This window comes from Fusarium keratoplasticum, chromosome 7 (assembly GCF_025433545.1).
Source record: "Fusarium keratoplasticum isolate Fu6.1 chromosome 7, whole genome shotgun sequence".
Taxonomy (NCBI): domain Eukaryota; kingdom Fungi; phylum Ascomycota; class Sordariomycetes; order Hypocreales; family Nectriaceae; genus Fusarium; species Fusarium keratoplasticum.
In genome coordinates this window covers 1,789,358-1,802,449 of record NC_070535.1, presented here as the reverse complement: position 1 = coordinate 1,802,449, position 13,092 = coordinate 1,789,358, and the positions used below count along the sequence as shown (strand labels likewise).

At 51.6% G+C, this 13,092-nt stretch overlaps 4 protein-coding genes and 1 pseudogene across 5 annotated transcripts, besides 1 other annotated feature; 3 read left to right on the top strand and 2 right to left on the bottom strand.

The window, feature by feature from the left end:
• Positions 1-2,758: 2,758 nt before the first annotated feature.
• Positions 2,759-3,385, top strand: NCS57_00974800 (uncharacterized protein; the record flags this gene model as incomplete). Its single annotated transcript, XM_053059512.1, has 3 exons — positions 2,759-2,971; positions 3,033-3,190; positions 3,256-3,385. Exons 1-3 carry the CDS (start codon positions 2,843-2,845, stop codon positions 3,383-3,385), a joined length of 417 nt encoding a protein of 138 aa, XP_052911583.1. The 5' UTR covers positions 2,759-2,842.
• Positions 3,386-3,846: 461 nt separating this feature from the next.
• NCS57_00974700 (MFS domain-containing protein) lies at positions 3,847-5,815 on the bottom strand (the record flags this gene model as incomplete). Its single annotated transcript, XM_053059511.1, has 7 exons — positions 3,847-3,973; positions 4,033-4,432; positions 4,487-4,982; positions 5,030-5,156; positions 5,208-5,330; positions 5,393-5,736; positions 5,792-5,815. The coding sequence occupies 7 exons, from the start codon at positions 5,813-5,815 to the stop codon at positions 3,847-3,849; spliced, it is 1,641 nt and encodes a 546-aa protein (XP_052911582.1).
• Positions 5,816-6,598: 783 nt separating this feature from the next.
• On the top strand, positions 6,599-7,906 carry NCS57_00974600 (PKS-ER domain-containing protein; the record flags this gene model as incomplete). The annotated part of the gene is made up of 4 exons (XM_053059510.1): positions 6,599-6,742; positions 6,796-7,647; positions 7,704-7,820; positions 7,877-7,906. The coding sequence occupies 4 exons, from the start codon at positions 6,599-6,601 to the stop codon at positions 7,904-7,906; spliced, it is 1,143 nt and encodes a 380-aa protein (XP_052911581.1).
• Positions 7,907-8,125: 219 nt separating this feature from the next.
• NCS57_00974500 (uncharacterized protein) lies at positions 8,126-10,544 on the bottom strand (the record flags this gene model as incomplete). Its single annotated transcript, XM_053059509.1, has 5 exons — positions 8,126-8,539; positions 8,611-9,191; positions 9,271-9,682; positions 9,830-10,020; positions 10,079-10,544. The coding sequence occupies 5 exons, from the start codon at positions 10,542-10,544 to the stop codon at positions 8,126-8,128; spliced, it is 2,064 nt and encodes a 687-aa protein (XP_052911580.1).
• Positions 10,545-10,747: 203 nt separating this feature from the next.
• Positions 10,748-12,502, top strand: NCS57_00974400 (annotated as a pseudogene). Its single transcript has 4 exons — positions 10,748-10,899; positions 11,087-11,515; positions 11,568-12,097; positions 12,147-12,502.
• Positions 10,748-12,502: a sequence feature.
• Positions 12,503-13,092: the final 590 nt, after the last annotated feature.

Genomic DNA, 13,092 nt, shown 5'->3' with positions numbered 1-13,092 from the left:
AATCCCAGGGTTGTTAAATGCCGAGCAAACGGCTACCTTGAGGACCTTGCTACCTGGGACACCCCCAACAGCATTAGCCAACCAACACAGTTTCTCGCATATTATCTATGAGAAAATGCAACTTCCTAATCATGACGGATCAGTTACAAGATGTTGACCACCAAGGGGGGGTTATTCGTGTCCTAATCCTCGCCACTGGATAAACAAAGGCAATAATACCCCGACCACAATGTCTAGAAGTCGGACTCACATGGAACAGCGTTGACGACGAGTGTAATCTGTGCAAAGTATATTCATGCGAGACAAAATTGCTTGTTTTACGCTCACTGACTCGATTGTTCGCTGAATGGTAGGATAAATATGTACATTAACATTAGGAATAGCTACAATGTATATTCAGTTCAGTCCGCCCAACCAACCGCTGATCAAGCACTTGCTTTCTTGAACTCAACAGTATCGAACCAACCCTGCGCAGGGCCAGGGCACTCAAAGCCCAAGGCGAGATAGAGGCTGCCAGCGTCGTGTTGCTCCTGGGTGTACTGGCAGACTCCAGATATCTGCCTCCACTGCCCAAACACTTGGTACATTTCCAATGTCTGGTACGAGCTGTCATAGTCCGTGCGCCAAAGGCAGTAAAGGTGTATTGTGCATTGGGCAATACTAGTGCGCACCCACGCACCCACGTTGTAGTTGACGCCGGGCTTGACCAGGTCAGGATCCAACGCCTGTCGGATGTAGTTCGTTGCGCCATCGGTGAGGGTTACGCGGCCAGAGTTGGGGCCGTCGTGCTGGATGGTATCATCGATGTCAAAAGAGTCCTCAATGTCGCTGTAGGTGAGGCCCCATGGCTCCACCGATACAGGTGACGCGTCGAAACCGGGGTTGATGATATATGTAGTTTCAGGGGGGGATTGGTCCGTGGTGGAGGTGGAAGGCTCAGTAGTAGTGGTCTCAGCTGTAGAAGCGGTGGTTGATACGGTGATGGACTCGGTAGAGGACGCGGCAGAAGACTCGACAGAGGACGTCGTAGTAGACACAGTGGCGGACTCAGTCGTAGACAGAGTAGTGGACTCGGTGGAAGAGACCTCGGTGCTGACAGTGCTGGACTCAGTGGTGGAGATGATACTTGTCGTGGAAACCTCGGTCGAAGACTCGGAAACCTCCGTTGAAGTCGCCGAGGTCGAGGTTTCAGTCGTCAAGGAAGAAACAGTCGTGCTCAATGTCACAGTCGAGCTTAAGACCGTCAAACTCTCGGTTAAGCTGGACTGGGGCCTGCGGCATTTGATCCCGACAGCATCAAAACTGCCATACAGGCAGTGACGAATGCTCGGGAAACCATGGTCAAAAGAGTGTAAACGAATATATGGGGTGAGATAAGGAGAAAGAACCGTGGTTAGCAATACGGGGAACAGCTGAGGTTTTGAGAAGGTGGATGTTTAAAGTAGGCATGGCAGTTAACTAGAGATGACCTCCGGAATAAGGACCAACATCGCTACTCATGAGAATCATAAAAATCAAAGTTAAACGAAATAACAGGCGTACAGATGGGGGCGAGCAACAACAAAATCGAAATGAGAACCGTGAATCAAATGTTAAACCATGGTAAAGAAATCGTAAGGAAGACGCAGGAAACAATTAGGGAGCAGGATATAAAGGTCAGAAATATCAAATTATAATTGCGTCAGAAGCAGGCGGGATTCGTAACGAACGAAAACGACATGGAAGCAAAGAACAGAATTAACCGAACTGAAGGCGGAAATCGAGGATCTGGAAAGCGATAAAGTCAAGTCGGCCAAGCATCTATATGAAGGGAAAGAAAAGAGCCAAGGAGCTCAGGAAGAATGTGGCTCAAGAAAATGAGAAACAAGTGACTTGAACCGTCGACTGCAACAATTGAGAGACGAAGTTGAAAAGGCAGAGTGTCTGCAGGCCCGGCCTAAAGAGGACCAGTCCCTTACAACAAAAGTTTCAAAGTTGAAAACCGACGGAGGAAACAGGGCTTTGGGGGATGAGATTCGAACCAAGACTAATAAAGCCGAGACTAAGAGAAGGTAGATTGCGTCTAAGCAAGAAAATGTGCAGAGTCAAGATGTTATGGGGGTGCATCCCTCAAGGGCCGACGGTTGGGGACGCGCTCTGCTGTTGGCCAGTCAAACAGCTCAGCAGAGAGCCCAATAGAAATCAGGAATCGAATAGTGGGCAGAGATTAAAGCCTACGGGCCTTGGAGAACTACCGCTGTAGCAAAGTCCGAGAACCCCAGGTCCGAAGGAAGCGGCATTTCTTGTCCCTGACTAGCTCAGCACGGCGCATGGCGTGCATAATAACCCACTCGTAGTAGCTAGTCGTCGATATCGTCACATTGGGTTTCTCAGCAGCCCGTATTCTCGGTCCGTCGGTCTTCATAATTACTTTAAATAAAAAAAAATCCGATGCTGACAGGGTGTAGTTTCAGGAGCTGAGCCCCTGGGCTGAGTAAGATGCCGATCCTTTGTCAGTCCGAGCACGCCAATCAGATAAGTTTCTTCTACGGCAGTGCAGTCACTGCCTCGATCGACAGTGTTAATTAACGTTTTGCCCAATAGAAGAGGCCTATATTGGTTCTCCAGCGATGCGTTGTCTAGCTGTACCCTTGTTGATAGTAATCCTGCAATCATTGGGTATCACTAGATGTAACAGAACTTTGCCAGATGGAAAAGTATAAAAGCGAGCCTTCCAATTCTAATGCACCTACCTTTTACTCACAGCATAAGCACATCTAGACGCCCAGTTGCGAGACTCTTGCATCTTTCACCTACTTCACAAACGTTGATAATTCCATCACCATCCTCCAACACCGCCAACATGGCCAACTATCTCACTTCCGTCGCTCTTCTGCTCACTGTAGCCACCTCGGCTCTTGCTGTTCCGCAAGGCCTCGAAGCCCGTGCTCCGAGCTGTCTGGATAACCTCCCTGGAAACACACTGGCCAATGTACACATGATTCAACAACCCTTTCATCGTTACTCTAACCGTACCGCTAACCCCCGCACAGATCAATGAAGCAGTCGAGTGCATCAACTACCTCGCCAGTCTGGGGAACCAGGCATGCACGGCTGGCGTCAGCGGCCAGTCCTTCTGCAGGCGCGGAAACACCCAGATTACTGGGATTGCTGTTGGCCTTCCCAGTGACCGCACTGCGACCTCGCCTTGGTGAGTCTAGAGCATCCGTCATTTGCAGACGATTTGTGGTGGGCAACTGCTAATTTCTTCAATAGCCAAGCAGTCGCTCGGGGTGCTGGATTGGTCATGGACAGGTGCTCCAGGGCCGATGGCAAGGTCAGGGGCCAGAACCCTGCCTGGGGTAATGGCAACCTAATGGTTGATATCCGCACGGTTCCTCAGTAGGTTAGGGGTATTTCTTCCCAGGTTACTGTGTTTTAAGACCTACTGTGGCGTCTATTGGCTCTTCACATCTTTTCTCGCGTTTTTCTATTCTCTTGAAGGCGCCCAAGCCCCATCTTCCACTCTGTTTATTAGATACTCTGGCTCAAATTAGACTGAAATGATCCAACCTCGTCCCCTGCTGATAAAATCAAGAGCGATCAAGATATAAAGGCTTTCAATATCTGACTGCGCCTGAACGTACCTGCAGGTTGTCAAGATGCGTTGCCATTGCTCCGCTTGGGTCACCTGCACCGCTACTGCACCAACTTGATCTCTCGTTTGGTAGGCACATAATATCCTGCCCGGCTTTGCACGATTCATCAGGCAATCCATACCTGGTTTTTTTTTTTTTTTTTTTTGGATCTACGGTTGAGCGATGTCTGACCCGCCAGTTAGTCAGCTGAGGGAAGTAACCATAGATTCTATAGCTTATGCACGCTGCTATCCTTAGTCCATCGCCGGAACGTCTTTCCGTAGAAATAAAACACAGCACCAAAGAGACACCATGCCACTGTAAGAGCCATGTTTACCATGAAGGCGTTGATGAAACTGTAGAAAAAGGGCGTTAGTTTATACTGACGGCGACTGGTTGAAGAAGGGACGCTTACCCATCGGCTTCGGTCCACGGCGTAATAAACTTGCCCATGCCGTACCCCCAAAGATTCTTGTTAACAGTGATGGCAACAAAAAGTGATCCTGCAACAGGCTTATAACTATCAACGGCGTACGTGCTGCTGATGCTTGGGAGCGCTGCGACTTGGATGCCGGCTGTGGAATAGCCCAGCACGACGATGACCTGCCAGGGCCATTTATACTGATACCCAACGGCTGTGATAATGTGTCCAAAGGCCATGATCAGAACATAGGGGATCATGGCTGGCAGGCGCATTTCAGGCTCCCGAATTCCATTATTCCGAGCCGTTGCCCGAGATGAAACCCAGTCACTGAATGGGCCAGCCGTCGCAAGGCCAATCAAAGCCCCGACAAAGAGTGAGAAATTAGTAAAGCCTGCCCATTATGTTAGCAAGTGCGCAGTACTACATTCCTATCAAGGAGACTAACCGATGTTTTGGGAGCTCATATTGTAAGGAGGCGCTGAAAAGACCTGTGTCTGTGTCAAGTTGAGAATCAAGATGAAGCTACAGCTCCAGCTGACGACAAAAGACGCAAAGAGTACAATCGGAAAGGTAAACAGCTTCCAAGGAATCCACACTTCGTAGAGGACGGATCGAAAGGTAGACGCATTCGGCTGAAATAGCTTCCACTGCTGTCGGCTCGGCTTCCCCTTTCCAAGGCAAGGGTCCCTATCGACATTAAACTCGCTCTCGTTGGAGCCGTCATTGGGCTTTTGCTTCTCCTGATGCTCAACTTCTAGAACTTTGGAGGATGTCTCAGGTGGGATGGACTGGCCCTCGGTGGTTTCGTCACGGCTGAACATGGTCTCGGGAAAGCCAAAGGTGATGATGATCAGAGATACGGCTGTCATGGCGGCGTTGAGCCACCAGAAGGAGGGCCAGCCGGTGTGGTCAGCCATGGCGCCGGCGATGATGGGTGCGACCTATAAATGTTAGTTAAGGGATACCTTGGCTTTTTGCAGGGACATACGATCAGAGCTCCGGTGTATATAACCCAGTACATGGTGTTCCACTTGCCACGGTCGTGGAGGAAGAAGATGTCTGCGATGACGCTCGGCTGGATGGTCTCTCCGGGGCCTGCGCCAATGCCGCTTACACTGCACTGCTGTTTAGTGGCTGGGGTTCGTTATCGGCGTTATAAAGCTTACATGGCAGCACCCATGAATCCGTTGTATGTTGTAGCCTTTGCTCGCCAGATATGAGACGCAAGACAGACGATCTGGGATAAGATCAAGACGGGACGTCTGCCAAAGGACGTTGAAACGGGAACCCTGTCAGATCACTCATCAGCCACTGAGCTAGATGACCACTCTCTTGTACCGCATCCACTTACCAGAAGAAGTTGCTAAATCCAAGCACCAAGATTGTCACACCAGTAAACTGGATGACGTTGGTCAAAGAGGTATTGTAGTCCTCCATCAGATAGCCAAACATGGGCCCAAGAGCCAGCGGCGCAAAGCCCTGTGTGAAGCTCATGGTCGACACGGCAACGAGAGCCGAGACCTTCCACCGAGTGCTCCAGTTGAGGGGGTCGTGAGGCGAGCTGGAGGGTTGGGGAACGAGCACGCGGTGGGACTTGTCCTCGCTCTTGACGAAGTGATGGCTTCCGATGTCTGCCATGATCTCGGTACCGGGGAGGATCTCGATGTCGAGCTCATTTTGGATCTGCTCCAACTCCTGGGGAGGGTCAGTGGGAGCTTGCTGGAGGTCTTTTGGAGCTGGTTCAACATACCGCCTGGCGGGAGTCCGTCGCCATGTTAGTGGTTGTGGGATGGCCGACGGCTTTGTAATGGGATCGTTGAATGGAGTAATGCAAGGGCACCTCAGCGAGCTGCATGAACGGGAACAAGGAGATTTGGAAACGACGGAGAGAGCATCTTATATTTGATTGTCTTTCAATGAAATGAATCAGAGCTCGGTGGAGCTTCTGGCAGATTGCCACGAGTCATGGCGTGGCGACGCTATTCGGAACGCTTCCGAGCGCAGCTAAGTATACTATCCCGCGGTTACTACGACCGCAACGCCAAACGCTCAAGGTAAAGGAACAACAATACATCAGCCTAACTTTCCCAACGCTCGAGCCCCTTGCGTTGGACCGAAGTGCCCCATCAGTTGAGCCAAGACCAATCATGGCACGATCGGATATTCGGATGTCCGGATATGAGCTGAGAACCTCCACATCCCCGGATTATACCCCATAGTCTTCCCCAGAATCTACACTTCCCCGCTCTCGATCCCAAGCTGAGGTTACGAGGCGCAAGTCTAGATTGTATTTGGTGAGTTGTTATTTGTCAGTGAGTTGCGGGCGTCGAGGGGTTAAGGGTCGGAAAGCCGTTCCGCGATACCGAGCATGTCAGTCGGTTTTGGATCAGATAGCGTGACTGATGGCATGCGACTTCTACTTGCGGGCCGATAAACAGGATGTACATATAAGCCCATCTACAAGCTCGTCGTTTGGTTTCACTTCAAGCAAGCCCTTGTACACATCCAAGTCTCTTTTCAGTGCCATATTCTCGGTCTTACTTCACAAATTCCTACCATGACATCACCCACCAACATCGCCACAGAGGCGCTCGTCACCGAGAAACCCGGTGACAAGTTCGAGATGAGGCCCATCATTCTGGATGAGGTCCGGGGAGACGAAGTGCTTGTCGAGATGAAGTATTCCGGTATTTGCCACACAGTATGCCATCCCATGCTAATGTTCTATCAACTCGGGCGACTCACTTTTCCCAGGATGTTCTTCTACAGAACGGCCTCATCCCTGGAGTCGAATACCCTGCCATCTTTGGCCACGAAGGCGCAGGTATTATCCGCGCCCTGGGCAGCGACGTCAAGGACAAGTCCCTCCAGGTCGGCGACCATGTTCTCCTCTCCTTCAACGTCTGCGGCAAGTGCAAGAAGTGCGTCGCAGGCAAGCCATCCTTCTGCCACATCCACTCCCCTGTGAATGTTGGTTCAGTCCGCCTCTCTGACGGCTCGACTCCCGCTCGGCTTGAGGACGGCCGATCTGTGCGAAGCCAATTCTTTGGCCACTCTTCCTTCGCGAGGGTGTCGGTTGTAGCCGAGAGAAGCGTCGTCAAATGTCCATACCCCGAGTCTCTGCCATACTACGCCCCCCTTGGCTGCGGCTTTCAGACAGGGGCCGGCACGGTGCTCAACGCGCTCAAGCCGGACAAGACTCAGACGGTGGTCATATTCGGTATGGGAAGTGTTGGTATCGCTGCGCTGATGGCTGCGGCATACCTTCAGGTCAAGCAGCTTGTGGCGGTGGATGTTGTGGATGACAAGCTGGCCAACGCCAAGGAGTTTGGTTCTACGCATGTCGTAAACTCGAGGACATGTGGCGAGGGTGGCATTGAGGCCAAGATCAAGGAGATTACAGATGGAGGGGCCGACTTTGCTATTGACTGCACTGGCCTGATCCCCGTTATCGAGTCACTATTCGGGTGTCTTGCCCCAGGAGGTACGGCGACTAGTGTTGGTGTGCCGCCGCCAAACAGCGTTGTCCGAATCGAACCCCAGACGTTTCTACTTGAGAACAAGCGATATGTCGGCGTTGTTGAGGGCGGCTCCAATCCCCAAAAGGTGAGCATCTAACAAACTATAGTCGGGTTGGCTAATCCCTAATATACGGCGTCCAGTTTATTCCCGAGTTGATGGAGCTTCATCGGCAAGGCCATTTCCCAGTCGAGAAGCTATGCACGGTTTACTCGGTCAAGGAGTTTGAGAAGGCATTGGCCGATATGCGTGGCGGGAAGGTAAGTTGATAAATCCGTGGCTTCATCTGATAGATACTGATGTTCGGCATGAACAGGTGGTGAAGCCGATTATTCACTGGGATTGAGATTAATTTCTTTGCGGTAGCGGTGAACGGTGAGTAGAAATTAGACATAGATTCAATAAGTGTCTTGGCACAGGTTCCCAAGGCGTCCTACGATACAGCTGAGCAGTTCTGCATCTATTACTCCGCAAGTTTTCGCACATTGGGCAACAGAGCACACCTTAGAGGTCTTCTCTGGCATGCTAACTTAATTATTTGAATTCAATAAACCCCAATCTGTCTTCATCGCATAGCATCCGCAACGTCGGCGTCAGACACGAAGTGAGTGCCGCCCTGGCATCTATAGCCACCAGCAACCCTATCCCAATCGAACCCTTGCTCGCACTTACCCATCCGCTTAATAGCTTCCTGCACGGCTTGGTTCTCTCTCTCAGCGTCTTTTTGGTTGCTATCTCGTTGTTTGATCTGCTCCTCCTTCAACTTCGAAGCCTCTGAAGTTGATGTCGCTGCTTTGGCCACATTCTCAACCTGATGGGTCGCCTGCACCACACGCTTGGGCTCCGAAGTCGCCTTGATCATCGCTTGTGTCGGTTGGGTGACTTCGGTACCCGATTGGGGCTCGGGAGTTTCTTGGGTTTCGGCAGAGACAATCTTCCTCACTGCAGCCCCCGTGTCGCGGATCTCGTGGAATAGGGCCTTGATACATGACATAGCCATCCCTTCGGTGAGCTTCCAGCGGTGTTTGCCTCCGGATCTCGTCTGCTCGCCAAGAAGATCTCGTCGTCCCCCTTTTGGATCATGCGGGTCTCGAGCAGCTTAACATGCGAGTAATTTCCCCAGCCCTCAAACATGGCAAGAATCGACATTGCCTTTTGAAATCTTTGCGCAGCAGCCTGCGATGTGAAAAAAGGCGTTTCTGCCGTGGGTTCTTCGGCGTGAATTAGCCTGTCCAGCAGATTCAGGCAGTCCTGGGGTGAGAGGTCTTGGAAGGTGATGCGATCTGGAAACATGGTCCCAAGCTCATGTCTCTCGGCCAACAGCTCGTCTACTGGCTCTGAGGGCCTTGTGAGAACGATCGCCATTCTCCCGGAGTAGGCTTGCACAAACGAGGTGAGTTCATCGAGAGCTTCACTTGAGTAGCCACCTTTTGCAAGTCGGTGGATATCGCGGATAATGAGGACATTGCCGAAGCCCTTCTCGAGCTGCATTCGAGTCTTGGGCATGGTCTGTCCCACGTGCTGCCCGATAAAGTTTACTGCCGAGCAGAGCACCACCTGGTGGGTTGGGAGGAGGCCAATGTCACGGAATAACTTCCTCATGTACTTGGCGAGCGTTTTCTTCCCGGTACCTGAGAGGCAGAGATGTCTAGGTCAGTATCTACAAGCAATACTCGGAATGAGGCAAGAAATGAGAATGCTGTCACTTACCCGGTGGTCCCTTCAGTGCGAAGGTTCGCGGCACATGGCGGTTCAAGTCCCGGTTCAAAGAGGTCGGGAGGTACCTCTCCAACTGCTCAATGACTGAGTCCGATATCTGACCTGCCAGATCAACTCTGCAGTTGACCGTGTTGCCTGTTGATACCGTCTGCGGCCGCAGCCACGGGTCAAAGTCCTGGGGTTCAAGGCGAGCTTCAAAGTCTCCGTCATGATTTTGACTTGTCATGTGTCGTTCCTGGTTTCGCAGAACTGCTTCGGATACCAAGAGCTTGACCTCTCTTGCGTTGCTGAAGTCCCGGTTGTACTTGTATCGAGACAGTAGGTCTATGGCAGCCTTCAGGGCATCTGGCTCATAGTCGATGTGGCGGGCCTTGAGGTCGAGTTTGAGAATCTCGCCCAGTTCCTCCGCCGAGTAATCGGCGAATCAGAATGGCATGTCAGCCATGAAGCAACCTGACAGCCCAGGGTTGCCATTCTGAAAGAGCGACTCCATCTTGTCCTCGTATCAGAGTAAGAGAACGCATCTGTCGTCGCCAGGATTGCCTTGCACCTCTACAAAAATGCTATCGAGCACAGCGGTTTTGAAGGAGTCTCGAGTTGCCGTGGTATCGCCGGGGTCAAGCATGTAGGCTTCGTCAATGATCAGGACCTTGCCCAAGGTCGACGCGAGGATGGCCCACGTGTTGGATTCCAACCTGCCGACAGCATCACCTATGAAGTCTGCCCGTGTTTTGATGACCACTAGAAACAGATGCTAGTGTCAGCTGCCTGGCGTGAAGCCAGAAGAGTTTGGACATACCGTCTCCTTTGTTTAAGAATCCAAGCTCGGCAAGAATTTTGCCGTAGAGCTTTACAACCGTCGTCTTTCCCGTCCCCGGTGAGCCCACAAAGATGCGATTAAGCGAGTGAGTGTGGGGTCGCTTTCCCTGGAGTTCTCGTTGGTAGTTGGTGTCCACAATCTTGAACATGATGTCGACCGACTTCTTGACCTCATGCAGCCCAACAAGCGAATTTAGTTTGGCCCATGTCTTGCTTGTGGCTTTCACATCTAGCGGTTTCTGTCCAAGTAGGTCTTCCTTGGTGAAGAACAGACGATCCTCTATTGTTGGTTTGTCGAGTTGACCAAGTCGTCGAGCTTGACGCTGGCAAGTTCTCTGGAAGTAGTTCCGAACGGTTCGCGCATTTCCAAAACCGCGCCTCGCCCGACCTCGGGATATACGACGGACAACTGCATTGACAAACGGACCATCCGGCCCGCTCTCCATGGTTCCCTCCCCTTTCCCACAATCAGCCAGTCAAGTTCTAGCTAAAGCGTAATTGCCGCCCGATGATGTGATTTGGGTATATCACACCGTTGCTCGCGTAACCGCGCTTTATTGCTACTTATAGGACGCCGGTTGCGATACAGCTCCATCAAACCCGTCGCCCAAACTTGGCGCTCGCCGATAAACCACAAATCACATCACCGATGGCTTCTGAGGGTAACTCCGTGACGGATTATATTTCGGCAATCTGCTCGGCTATTGCTGCCGTGTTTTCATTGGTCATAGTTGTTACTGTTATTGTCGCCGTCAGACCGTTGCTCACCGAGCACCGAGCTTACGCATCAGGCCTGTCCCAGTAAGCTCTGGGACCCTGGCACAACAAAGTCAGAACAAGACGTCTCCTAGGCCCGGTATGTCTTCTTTTCTCCCATCTGCTGTACCGCCTGGCTCACCGAATTTGCAGCAACAGGAAATCAACACACCAACAATCACCGTGCCTTCGCTCCTGAAAGCGAATTGGAACCCCCAGTTTGTGTTCCCAGGGGCACCCGCTTCGACCCTCAGCATGGCACGACGGATTCAGAGAAGGCACTCGCCAAGGCCAGCTGGGTCAACTTCCTGGCCGCTATTGGTGTCAAGCCGAATGATAAAAGGCTTTACCAAATGAGCGCGCAGCCCAACTTGGTCAATGGCATCGTTCCCATGCTCTGGGAGGGAAAGAGTCTTGTTGCCATATGCAGTCTCCTTAGATTCCAGTCATCGGAACAGAAGCCCAGTTTCAAGGAACCCATGAAACTTCCTATGCAATGGCAAGGACCCTTGGGGTGGCTTCAGTTTCGTCAAGGCCCCGACGGATGCATCGTCGAGTATCGAAGGAGGGCCTTTATTGCCGACCAAATCAGTCCCGAAGTCCACTTGTTCTTCAAGACCGTTCCCCAAGAGACTGAGAACCACAGCTTTATCGCTCAATTGTGGCGATTCATCAATGGGATAGTGATTAGACAAAAAGGCCCTCTACCTTAGAGGCACGGATGAACGGTCCGACAGAGCAGCCAAGCGCCTTAAGGCGGGAGAGAAGACGGGTACAGACGACAACCGCCCCGACTTTGATGCCCTGATGAAGGGTAAGACTGGGGCTCCAACCGGGAAGCGCAACCTCTCGGAAGCGTCAACAACCGTGGCGACACCTCAAACCTTGACCACCCCGCCCATTCCCGATGCTGGTCTTAAAAGGAGAGAAGACGATGACCTGTTTGAGGACTTGATGAAAGCTTCGTCGAAGGAAGATATCATGAAAAAGCTTCGAAGTCCCAACTCTCGAAGGGGCAAAGACAAATCGGACTTGGAAACCGAACTGGATGCAGAGTTGGGAGGATTGAGGGACATGCTCCACAGAATGCACGAAAAAGGGCTGGGAAAGATGGAGGTCTTTGTGCCATGCGAGGGCCTCCTCTCCGTCGTCGTTCAAGGCGAGCTGGCCAACAGCCGTGGCCTCAGCATTGGAGACTGCGCAGAATATAGCCGGGCATATGTTGACTACGACGACGTCCAAGGTGGCCGATCTTGTGTGGTCAATGCTGATATCTCCCGACCTATTCAAAGACCTCGACCAAGCATTCAACAGAAGTGTCGAGGAGTTCAAGGCCTCCGAAGGATGGGACTTTCTCAACCTCAAAGTGACCTGCAGCAAAGGTGTTCTCAACTGTACCGAGTTGATGAGGAGCTGTGGCGTTTCGAGGGATGATGAGATCAAGTATGCCACCCCCGCCAGTACCCCACCAGTGAAGACAGATCCAATGGACTACAGTGTTCCATTGTGCTCGGACGGCACATTCTTGGAATCGCAGGTCTTGGCATCGTTCTTGGACGCTCTGGTCATGCACTATTGGGCCGAGAAGAGTTGGGTCACGGACGTGGAGTCGTATGATAATGTCATCCCCCAAACTATTACTATGTGTTGGTACCTCTCCTTAAACCTGGTTAAACGAGTGGTAAAGGTGAAATTGAATGCAATTGGTCATATGAGTACTCTCAAATCTGTTACCTTGCATGTCTCTGCCTTCTGTCCCCGCTGAATAAATCACAATTCCACGCGGCTGTGTCTTTGTTTTAAATTCCAGAAACAGACATATCGACACTCTTGCACGATACACCAACCTTGCCATATTTATGCCGTCCTGAAGCTCCTGTCCTTTTCCAGGCGCTCAATCGCCTTGGGCTACGCTACACCGCCACTGCGAGGTATGGAAAAGGCTGGATGTCAAGGTGGCTACAGAGTGTGCCGAGAGAGCGAGATATGCAGCAGTTGGGGCGTTTGTGGCAGATGAGGTTGGGTTTGTCATTGTTGGCGGCCTGACGGGAACGACTAGAGGGGACGCCTGCATAGAAAGAGCCGATGCCTCTAATCTGCTCTCCAGGATTCCAAAGAAGAACTAGAGGACCGGACTTACAACATGAGGGACTCAATAGCTGCTGGCCGTCGATAATTGCATGCTCCTTTCAGGACATTAGACTTGGCTCGAGCACTTCACTTTATCGACCTACGCGC